The following is an 11,272-nucleotide window of genomic DNA, read 5'->3' on the forward strand; positions in this document are numbered from 1 at the left end:
TTGCGATTTCATAACCGAGAGTGGAGAATAACGAGGAGCAGTGAACGCAGCATGTGTATAACTGCGCAGTTCAGGGACCAGTGTTAAGTAAGTGTGAGTTACCTGTCACTGCTCACCAAAAACTTGAGGTAAGTCTAGTTAAATATAATCATAGAGGTGACCTGATTACTGTTGAGGATTCATTTGAGCTCTAAGAACAGGGAGCATGTTAAGTTAATTTAGCTTGTCTGCTAAATTACTCTAAATTGCCAATGTGAATGATGAGAGGCGTATTTATAGTATATTATCAAGTCCGGATATATGAGTTAGTATTATGAACAGTTATCATCTGAATAAAGTAAAGTAATTTTTTTTGAAAATAACGTGTTTTTAGGGAAACTGCGCTTTAATGTAACGTAATAGCCGAGAAGCCAAATCTTGCTAACGGTTGTTTTATTCGTAATGACGCATTCACGTCATGTCGTCCTGATCGTAAATAAGAGCTGCTAAATATCCAATCTAGATGAAACACCTGCAAAGGTGTATACAAAATCGCCACAGTTGGCAGCATATTATGACACTACTACAGCCAATAAAAACGAACTATATATGTTACAGTGTGTTTATATGTGGTTTAACTTGTTAATAAACGCCTACCAATATCTCACGCAATTAAAAAAAAAGCTAATTTAGCCTAGTTTTCCATTAATATGGCGCAGCTGCTAGCCTAGCATTGTGTGTAGCCATCTTGCAGTAATCTGAATGCTCCCAAATCGTATAAACTGGACGTGTTCCCGTTCTTCCCATCCTGCCGGCATGCCGTCAATGTGGCAGACCGCTGACGTAATACCCGGGATTTGGGGCGCAAGATTATAGGATGCATGTGCTCAGTCAGCTGGCAGCCTCCCTCGCTCCCTCACTCCCTCCTCCTTTTGTTTTCAGTGGAGAGCTTTTTCAGTGTTGCAACAATAACGTTTCCTGTATCTACTGGTCACATTTTAGTTCCTCTAATCAGTATCACCTGTCAACTTTTCTAACTGCCTCTCTGCTCAGATGTCTGCTGCACTGAGTCTGCGTCTCCTCCACTGCTACTCAAAGCCAGGTAGGCTACTACTGAAGCAGGTGTCATTAAAACAGTAATATGTCCATTTGTACAACATGAGGCATCACATCACGTTTGTGTGTATCTCCAGGCACCTTCGGACACGGTCCTGGCCTTGTGCGGCCTTTCAGTCTCAGTGTGCAGAGAGAGGGCTACAGTGAGTGCTGCTACAAACCAAGAGCTATTCACACATGGCATTCTCAGCGGAGTGACCACATGTGACCGCTGTTTTGATAAACTCCCATCTCCCTCTATTGTCTCTCTCCACAGAGTATGTAAATGCTCAGGAGCTGCCTACAGACCTGAGGTCCATCACCGACCGGGCCGCCACAACTCTCCTATGGACCGAACTGTTTAGAGGTCACACATACTGTGGTTTCCATGCAGATAGCCTTTGTCATGCTCAGGATTAATGGATAAGCCTGGTGGTATTCTGTATTTTTCTTACTGACAACAAATCTCCTGAAAAGACAAAAGCCATCAATGAGTTTATTTTACCAACAGATATTGTCTGTGTGGCCAAATCCCGATGTATTATTAAAAACACATAGATGGGCCACACTGGGTGATATGTTCCTTTATTATTATTATCCAAACTAGAGTCAATTCTGCATATACCAGCCTTTTGTCTTATTACTTTCTAGCGCACCAAAAGTGTATTGATTCCCAGCTGAAAAGGATATTTTATAGTTTAGTTTATGTGACATTATGACAGTGAGGATATTAAATCACATATGACTCTAAAATGTCACAGATGATACAATGAAATCCAAGACTTTAAGACTAATCTAGATCCAATCTAAGACTAGTATTTCCATTGAAGTGTTTGATATAAAGAGAGTAATGATGTGGGAGTCCAAGTGAATAAGTAACAACACATTACCAACAAGCTAATACAGCAAATACCCAAACTATCATTAACAAATCAATCCACAATTTTCAAAACGTTGGCGCCCCGGCCTGTAATTCAGTTCTGGCTATGGACCTGTTGTCATACCCCTCTCTCTAGTGTTTCCTGTCTCTTTGTACTTAAAAATGATAATAAAATGCACTATTTACACTATTTATAAGTCCAGGCAAATATACAGTTTGTTTGCTACAAACTCCAGTGCTCAGCTGTCTTAGGACATTGCTCAAGCTTCTTAGAAACAGATGGGTTTGTGGCTGAGTGCCTCAGACAGGATAGGGAAGTTGGAAAGTATTGAGAGACTGATTGTTTCATTGTTTTGTTGACAATAAGAAAAATATAGAACAATGTCTTTAAGTCAGTCATCACTCTTCCTCCAGGTTTGGCAATGACCATGAGTTACCTGTTCCGTGAACCTGCCACCATCAACTACCCGTTTGAGAAGGGCCCTCTGTCACCTCGCTTCCGCGGAGAGCATGCTCTCCGCCGCTACCCTAATGGAGAAGAGCGCTGCATTGCTTGCAAGCTTTGTGAGGCCATCTGCCCCGCTCAGGTGAACACAAACTCATGCTCAGTTCCTGCAATAAAGATCAATATTATGTATAGAAAGTATTCAGAATAAATCCAGGAATCTATCTGTGTTAATTTGGAATATTAAAGAACAGGTATAAATCATTTTGAGTGCTGAAACAATAAGCCGATTAATAGATCAGTTGATAGACAGAAAATTATTATTTTTTGTTTATTTTTTGGCTGTTGATATGTTTGAGGTTTATAACCTTGGTCAGGTAAGTAGGTATTTCTTTAAAGATGTCACTTTTGGGAACTTTCAATTTACATTGTTTATAGTTTCAGACATTTTACAGACTAATTGTTTGATTAATTGTAAAAAACCCATAATTTTTTAAAAATGTAGTTACAGGTAGTAGTTACAATGACTGCATACATATTCTGAGTTGCCCTTGCTGCAAGAGATGCTTGTTTAAAGTACACAACAAATATGGGATGCATGGAAAATCATTTAAAACATTCAGCCCCTTTGAAAACATTCAGGTATTATTTTGGTAAAAAACAAAAAACAAGACGAACTCTTGTAGTTTTCTGCCATTCCAGTGTCTCTTTCTTTCTCTATGTCTCATATAAACACACCACATACTTCTTCTAACGTAGAAAAGGATGTGACATTGAGCAATGTCTCAGATTTGTGATGACATTGTTTTATCTAGTGGCACACACAGCAACTACTTTCACACAAAAAAATTAAGTAAGGCCTTTTGTGCACTAAAGTAAAGATATTTATCTGCTGTAGTGTGTTGCTAAATTCATGTTGCTAATACTAATAACGCTACTCACTGTTCACATCATACCCATAGTACATTCTGTATTCTGTTAAAGGGGTTAATGCTATGATTTGAATCTCACAGTACCTGCTGCTAAGGCTGTGAGCTATTCAGTGCTGAAATATCTGTCTGTCTTATCTGACTTTGGTTTTGTCTCTTCCCTTTTCTCCTCTGTCGAGGACAGGCCATTACCATTGAGGCTGAGACTCGAGCTGATGGCAGCAGGAGAACTACACGCTACGACATTGATATGACCAAGTGTATCTACTGCGGCTTCTGCCAGGAAGCGTGTCCTGTTGATGCCATTGTTGAGGTAAATATAGGTATATCATACAGGGCATCATACACTCAATCTACCATCAAAATCTTAAAGTAGAGTGAGAAACTTCACGTTGTATGTGTGCAGTTAGACATTAGATTCTGATGTTAATTTTAATGTCAATTTTTTCCTCAATCCCTCCCTCAGGGTCCAAACTTTGAGTTCTCCACAGAGACACATGAGGAGCTGCTGTACAACAAGGAGAAGCTGCTCAACAATGGAGACCGATGGGAGGCTGAGATAGCAGCCAACATACAAGCAGACTACCTGTACAGATAAACTGACCGTTGTATCTGTGCTCTGCCAGCTATGATGTGTCAGACGTGAAAATGATACATCTAATCATCCTCCTATGCATTAAAGAGATTATGTGTAGCTTTACAAATATCCATATAAGCAGTGAAGCCTTGCAACCTTATATTCTGTTGTCAGAAATTAGAAAAACAACAAACAAACACGCACAATTATTTATCTCTCGTGTTGATATGTACTTTATGATGTTGACTTTATAATCTCTAACCCATAGCCTATGCACAATCTGTGATTAATTATTTTCTGCTGCACTTTAGAAGCATGTTGTATCTGATTTAATAGCCAGGACATGAAACATTATATGTATGTAATTTTGCTGAAGCTATTAAAGATACTGAAATAAAGCATGTTTTTAAAATTGAACTGTTCATTCTCTTGTTGCATTGCAACAAGTTCTGAAACTATCAGTCGATTCATTGACAAGCCATCAGTCAAGTCATTCATCTAGAAAAAATGCCAAATATCATCTGATTCCAACTTTACATACATGAGGATTTTATCTGTTTTATATTACTGTAAATTGAATATTTTTGGGTTTTGGGCTGCTAGGCTGTTGAAACAAGCTATTCGAAGGCATCACCTTAGATTCTGAGAAATAGCAATGGTCACATTTGGATAAACAATTACGGACTGATTAATTATAAAACGAATTGTTAGTTGCAGCAACAATTAAATCCGGTCTTGTAATGTCAGCCACGCTTTAACCACTACTAAATATTAAATAGAGCTGGAACAAGCAGCACTTAATAGATTAATTGATCTACACTGATTAATTGTTGAATATTTTTTAAGTAAGAACAATTTGCTGATTCCTGCTTTTCTTTGACATATGATAGTAAAGTAAATACAATTGAGGCTTGGACTGTTGGTCGGACAAAAGCTATTTGACAGTGGACTTTGTGGACTTGTGATGAGCATTTTTACCATATATTTTTAAAGATATTATCTACATCAAACAATTAACTGAGAAAACAATCAGCAGATTAATCAATATGCTAATGAAAATATCGTTAATTCATTCCCAATGATATATTTTTTTAAGGAAGTAAACATGGCAGGTCCTAAATAACACACACAGATGCACCCTTTTTAATTTGTCACAGGACGTGTAAAAACATGCAGTCTTTGGTTTAATACAATACTTTATTAGCTGTAAAACTGGCTGTACTGGAGTTACGTGTCGTATTATAATCTATAGGAATAAGTGGCTGCGGGCTTGCTGAATCATGGTCTCAGAGGTACACTCCTCCACTTCTGGAATCAAATGCGTTTTTACCGCTGCGGTGGTCACGTGATAAGGGCGGAAACTGACTCATAGTCCACGCTGAATCTCCCGCGAACGCAGCCATTTACTCTTTTTCTCTCATCGCGGCAGCACCGGTGAGTCCTCCTCTCATTATGGGCCAACCTAACATTTTAAGTTTGTGTTTATCAGGTGAAGTATGTTAAAACAACGGGGAACTTGAAGGTGTGCGTTTGTGTTCATTTGGCTTTGTAAGTGTGACCACGTGAGGAATTAGGCCATTGATTATCTTGTGCTAACTCCCGGCTACATTAGCAGTTAGCAAAGAAAAGAATGGCCTCCATGCCGTGCGGGCTAACAGGTTAGCATGCACTGCTCTACCTCATTGCACTGCTTTGTTCTTGAAAACCGCTCTTTTTCCTTAAAGTTGGTGTATTTAAACTTGTTGCCAGCATCAACCTTGAATGCGTGTCAGCCAGCGTGGTGTGTGAAATGTCGTTTTTGTTATAACTGGGCATCAACTGCAACATGGAACACATTAGTCCAATTGTTCCAGTCGAACAAGAAAAAGTGCGGTCTCGCGTATGGACCTCTCGTATGGCGCACTCAACGTTAGTAGCTCGTAAGCTAGCGAGCATCTCACAGTGTTAATATACGGCAGTAGCAGCAAGCTTGATCGTCTTTTCAGTCAAAATTCCGAGTCCAGCGTTACATTTTTAGTTGTTTTACCTGTATTGTGCTTTTGAGCACATTCAGATGTTACTGTAACTATTCTTGCTAACGTGTCGGAACGTTAGCATGGATAGAAAATGCTAGAATTTGTCATCGCTAGGTAACGGGCTGCGGAGTGACGTTATAACCGTTAACTATATAACGTAAACCGCCCAAAGCGCCAGAATAACGTTAACTGTGCGGTTTTAAGTTAGCGACTTTGTGAAGATCCCCCCTCCCTTCTCAAAGTGTAACGTTAAATGCGGCGATTGCTAACACCATTAGCTTAGCGTTACTGATGACTGTCCAACTTGGCAGACAGTACGGCGGATAACCTGCTGCTAACCGTCCCGCCTTGTTTTGTTTCACTCAGAAAAATCGCAACCACGGCGGACTCAATGGCACAGTGTGTTCCGGTGGCGGTGTTTAAGGTAAGTGTGGTTTAATAACACGTATGGATTTTATTATATCAGGCATGAAGGTGTAGAGACTTGTACTAATTGTTCGCTGGGCTTAACCGCCCGTGTGCGGAACCAGTACCAACCAGTCTGAACTAACTGCTCTCCTGCTTGACAGCTGGTGTTAGTAGGAGATGGAGGCACAGGCAAAACAACGTTTGTGAAGCGGCACATAACAGGAGAGTTTGAGAAGAAATATGTTGGTGAGTATTTCCCCATGTTGTGAAGTGTGCATGACCCATCAGGACATTACAGAGAATGACTTAAAGATCCCCTCCAGACATGTTTCAAGATGTAAATACTCTATTTTGAAGAATAATTGTCAGGTTTTTTCCACCAAAAAAAGTCCAGTTATCTTGATAAAATCCTTGAAATGACATCTACTCCTTCTCCCTCATTAAAAACTCCAGAAGCTATAAATATGCAAATATATATTTCACTTCAGAAGTTTAACTGCTGGACACACGATGTCTCCTACATCACTGTAAAGTCCATTCTCAGTGTTTGTGCGCTAGAGGCTTCAAGTTTCCACATCACTTTTGTAAGTTGAATATTGGACCAGGATTTGCTCTCAAACTATTTGTGATGCCACAAATCATGCTCATAGGCCGACCCCTTAAAATTGGATTTTCAGTGAGTACAGGGAAACTTTCAGCACATGAATGTGAAAACAGCCTTCTAGTGTGAAACTCTGCACAAACATCATTCTGCACAGTGAAGCTCAAACATCCAACTGCAGGAACAAGAAGAAAAACATATTTTTGAGTGGAGGGGGACTTTAAAGATAACAACTCTCAACTGTGATGCTCAGTCACTTGGAGTGAGGCATTATGCATCAATAAGCAGGGCCGGATTAACCCAGTAGTGGGCTGCGGGCCCCTGCTGAGCCCCCTGCCCGCCCAAACTTAGTTTGGGTTATTAATTGATTAGACTCATTTAATAAAAAACATGCACCATGTATTCACAATATTTGAAATATTAAAGGTTAAAAAGTAGATTTTGGCACAGATGGGACCTCAAAATTAGGGACAAACACTTACCAGTTTCAGTTTATATAAATCAGTTAATCAAATTACCGCAAGCTAATTGCTTGACAGTGAACTAATTATTTACTCTACAAGTACCTGAGAACAGGCATCACAGGTTTGAAATTCTCATTCAACAATAATCATGCATTTGACTGGCACACATCTGTATCCAGTGTTAGAAATATAGACTAGAGCAGAATGAGACTCGGCACAGAAACATCCTAGTTTGATCTTCTGTTTGTGCATTAATATGTTCTCATCGTGTAAGATATTCTTGCTGCACTTCATTACTTCATTCACTCATACTATGAGTCCTCCCCATTTGTCTTACTTTCTTCCAGCCTAAATTAATGGGTTAGCCATATTTTCCACCCTTCTTACACTCATGCATCTTGTGTTTTCTTATAATTCTAGCCACTCTGGGAGTCGAGGTGCACCCGCTGATGTTCCACACCAACAGAGGAGCCATCAAGTACAATGTGTGGGACACAGCTGGTCAGGAGAAGTTTGGAGGCCTGAGAGACGGCTACTACATTCAAGGTGCTGCTCACAATCCCTAGCATGTTATTTATACTTGGTTCATGCAGCAGTCATGCCATATTTGTCATGCATTATCCGAAATTAATCAGCATTTAGCTTTTTTTTTTTTTCTGGCCATTTAATGTTGAACGGTCAGACCAATCACTATATACTTAATTTAAAACCACTTCCATGTTTATAGTGTATTAAAACTTCACTACTACCTCCACAGCTCAGTGTGCTATCATCATGTTTGACGTCACCTCTCGAGTCACCTACAAGAACGTGCCCAACTGGCATCGTGACCTGGTCCGTGTCTGTGAGAACATTCCCATCGTCCTTTGCGGCAACAAGGTGGACATCAAAGATAGGAAAGTCAAAGCCAAAAGCATTGTGTTTCACCGCAAGAAGAACCTGCAGGTAATAACTCTCACACATCAGTCACATATAAATTATGGAACGCGTTGGTTTGAACTATTATTTCTAACTGCTATAAACCGCTTTGTCTCCAGTACTACGACATTTCTGCCAAGAGTAACTACAACTTTGAGAAGCCTTTCCTGTGGCTAGCAAGGAAGTTGATCGGTGACCCAAACCTGGAGTTTGTGGCCATGCCTGCCCTTGCTCCCCCAGAGGTCCAGATGGACCCAACCCTTGCTGCGAAGTATGAGGAGGAGCTTCAAGTGAGTATGATGATGGTGATACAGGCACAATGTCCGTATAGGTGACTATATGCAGTAATACCAAGCAGCTTCTTTGCCTTATTCAGGTATAGAAGAATAAACTTTATATATTTAGCAGGACACAATGTTATTGACTTAATTTTAATGGCTGTTTCTCATTCTCCAGGTTGCATCACAAACAGCACTCCCAGATGAAGAAGATGACCTCTAACCTGTCAGCTGAATTTTCCCTCTGCCCCACCCCCCTCCCACCCCGCTGTGGACAGAAAGTTTTTGGAGTTTTGCCCCCTTACTGTAAAATCCCTTTTCAGATTTTTTATTTTTGAATTTTTTTGTTTGTTTTAAAACTAAGGAAAAAAACTTGGTGGAAAAGTTGTTCTAATTTCACTGTATAAGACACACCCACCCTAGTGTTGTTGTTGGCATGGCGACGTGCTACTCTTCATCTTCGAGCACCCTCCACTGCACTTACCCAGCTCGCATAATGCTGTTGTACGGTGTACTGGAAGCACTAAGGGAGTAAACTTTGAATAAAAACATTCTCAATATTACATGTCCAGGTTTGTTTTTAATTTACCAAAGTGGCAGAGTCACAGGGACGCTGTCGGTTTAAAGTAGTTCCAGTAAAAAAAACACTGAGCTCTGTTGATTATCCAGAGTAATGGAGACACCTTCTGGAAGGGCATCTTGTTGTTGAATTTGAAGTCATTTTTAAATGCATTGTCAGAGGTGGGCGATACCATTTTTAAAAAGAAAAAAAAACCCTCATAAGATCACATATGTAACTATATATTCCAGTATTGATATATAATGCAATATAAATTTTGTAATGAATTATATAATTTAATAGATGGGATATTAATGTTTGGTTTTAGCTAATGCAGCAAATTAATCAAGGTATTCTACATCTATTATGGGCTTTTTTTCCACAATAGACATTTTGACTTTCCATAAAAGGGAAAAGCAGAGGTGTTACTAAAAAAATTAATTATGGTTCTATTCTACTCAATTGTCCCAGTAAGCTGTGACAGTGAGCCATCATGCACAAAACCAGGGCCCTGAAAATACACTTATATATACTTATGCCTTCCTGCTGTGATGTGTGAAAATGTTTATCATGGGACTAAAGCCTGTTGCTATAAAGTAGTCATCTTTGATCTACAACATTGGCCACAATGGGCCCAGTACAATTATTAGATATTACGCTGATAGATATCTAACAGTTAATCCTGCATGTAATGGGGCTCAATGATGTAACTCTTAGAAAAGCTTACAGTGGTGCTGTTGCATCCTAAACATAAGGTCCTTTTATACGGAATCAAATACTTATGTAAGAGGTTTTTCCAGGGTCAACAACTTTAATAGCTCAACAGATGTAAACTGGATCTAAAATATTAAGGTAATGTTTGTCCAATCACAGTAGAGGCATTTACAACCTGCTGGCCACCAGGTGTCAGCCCTGTTCAAAGCACAGTGGACTGAACAACCTCTACAGCATTACGTAATAGTTTTTACTCTGCGCATTCATTGTGAGTGCGTGTGACTTCAACTCGGTTTTATCCATGTTTTTTTTTACACCAGGTGGTTACTACACTGATCTGGGTTAGGATGCAGTCACATGTCATAGTCTTGTGGCCATTGTGACTATTTTTATCACCCCACAACCACAATGCAGGTTATGTTTATCAGAAACAACACAGATTTACATCACATGACACCTCATCATCATCAGGAAGTCATCACAGGTTACCTATCTGTTTTAGGTCTACATGCAATATACATTTATGATGTATTTAGTTTGCTTAAAACAATCTTGTTATCTGACTTGTTAGCATCATCAGTCAGCTTTCCCACCTTTATGAAAACAGGTGGTTACTCTCCTCTGATTGGCTGAGTTTAATTCTATAAGATCCAGGTTGTTATTGTTATTTATTTAAATTACAGACTAAAATTTACTAATTTGCGCCTGCTTTCAATACACTGGTTTAAAAAGTACAACCTATCCTGTTATATTCCTTTTCCCTACATTACAGTGTGTGCTGCATTCAGGTTACACTACTAAAGCGTAAACGTAATAACCAAAATGCACACTCTGGCTTTTAGATAATAGTACATTTGAACTGGGAGCTCGAGGTGGAATATTTTAGACTATACATTAAAGTGTAGTAAATACTGTATATTCATTCGCCCACAGACAAACTAAATGAGCCGAATAAGGAAACAACAGTCAAAAAAGTACAATGGGCAAAAAATTAACTCAAACATCAGGGCACAGTTTCATTTTGAATTTCTAACGTCTTACTGACATTGCTAACTGGTCTGTAGTGTCATACCATTTTAAGCACACTCTCCCTCAGGTCCACACTTTCATACTCTCAAACTGTATTTATCCCTTTGATAATGAGCTTTATGTGATCATTTGCTCTTGTTTTGTCGTTCTGCAAAAAAACAGAGGGGCCAGCTTCTTTTACATCACACATTTTATCACTTGCGGGCTCAACATAAGGAAGACATCAGGGGGAAACAATGGGCACTAATGTGCAGATATTTCAGTTGCTGATCATTCTGGGTAAATTTCACATCCACAAATCTAAACGGACTGGCTCCAAAAACCCTGCCTTCATCATCAAACTGCCTCAATCTTTCTGCTAAAGAGGATTGTGTGATACAA

At 39.4% G+C, this 11,272-nt stretch overlaps 2 protein-coding genes across 2 annotated transcripts; both read left to right on the forward strand.

The window, feature by feature from the left end:
• Nucleotides 1–51: 51 nt before the first annotated feature.
• On the forward strand, nt 52–4,322 carry ndufs8b (NADH:ubiquinone oxidoreductase core subunit S8b). The gene is made up of 7 exons (XM_042418149.1): nt 52–128; nt 1,033–1,081; nt 1,173–1,238; nt 1,352–1,441; nt 2,369–2,541; nt 3,513–3,641; nt 3,795–4,322. Exons 2-7 carry the CDS (start codon nt 1,033–1,035, stop codon nt 3,924–3,926), a joined length of 639 nt encoding a protein of 212 aa, XP_042274083.1. The 5' UTR covers nt 52–128; the 3' UTR covers nt 3,927–4,322.
• A 947-nt stretch (nt 4,323–5,269) lies between these two features.
• ran (RAN, member RAS oncogene family) lies at nt 5,270–9,152 on the forward strand. Its single transcript, XM_042418716.1, has 7 exons — nt 5,270–5,339; nt 6,287–6,344; nt 6,490–6,574; nt 7,814–7,939; nt 8,151–8,338; nt 8,431–8,601; nt 8,768–9,152. Exons 2-7 carry the CDS (start codon nt 6,312–6,314, stop codon nt 8,810–8,812), a joined length of 648 nt encoding a protein of 215 aa, XP_042274650.1. The 5' UTR covers nt 5,270–5,339; nt 6,287–6,311; the 3' UTR covers nt 8,813–9,152.
• The last annotated feature ends 2,120 nt before the right edge of the window (nt 9,153–11,272 follow it).

This window comes from Thunnus maccoyii, chromosome 8 (genome assembly GCF_910596095.1).
Source record: "Thunnus maccoyii chromosome 8, fThuMac1.1, whole genome shotgun sequence".
In the NCBI taxonomy this organism is placed as follows: Eukaryota; Metazoa; Chordata; class Actinopteri; order Scombriformes; family Scombridae; genus Thunnus; species Thunnus maccoyii.

Excerpts from the sequence above, each read along its gene's own strand:
- ndufs8b (XM_042418149.1), top strand. The coding sequence starts at position 1,033 with ATGTCTGCTGCACTGAGTCTGCGTCTCCTCCACTGCTACTCAAAGCCA. Across the intron at positions 1,082-1,172 it reads CCACTGCTACTCAAAGCCAG|GCACCTTCGGACACGGTCCT; the intron begins GTAGGCTACTAC and ends GTGTATCTCCAG. Across the intron at positions 2,542-3,512 it reads AGGCCATCTGCCCCGCTCAG|GCCATTACCATTGAGGCTGA; the intron begins GTGAACACAAAC and ends TGTCGAGGACAG.
- ran (XM_042418716.1), top strand. The coding sequence starts at position 6,312 with ATGGCACAGTGTGTTCCGGTGGCGGTGTTTAAG. Across the intron at positions 6,575-7,813 it reads GTTTGAGAAGAAATATGTTG|CCACTCTGGGAGTCGAGGTG; the intron begins GTGAGTATTTCC and ends TTATAATTCTAG. Across the intron at positions 8,602-8,767 it reads AGTATGAGGAGGAGCTTCAA|GTTGCATCACAAACAGCACT; the intron begins GTGAGTATGATG and ends CTCATTCTCCAG.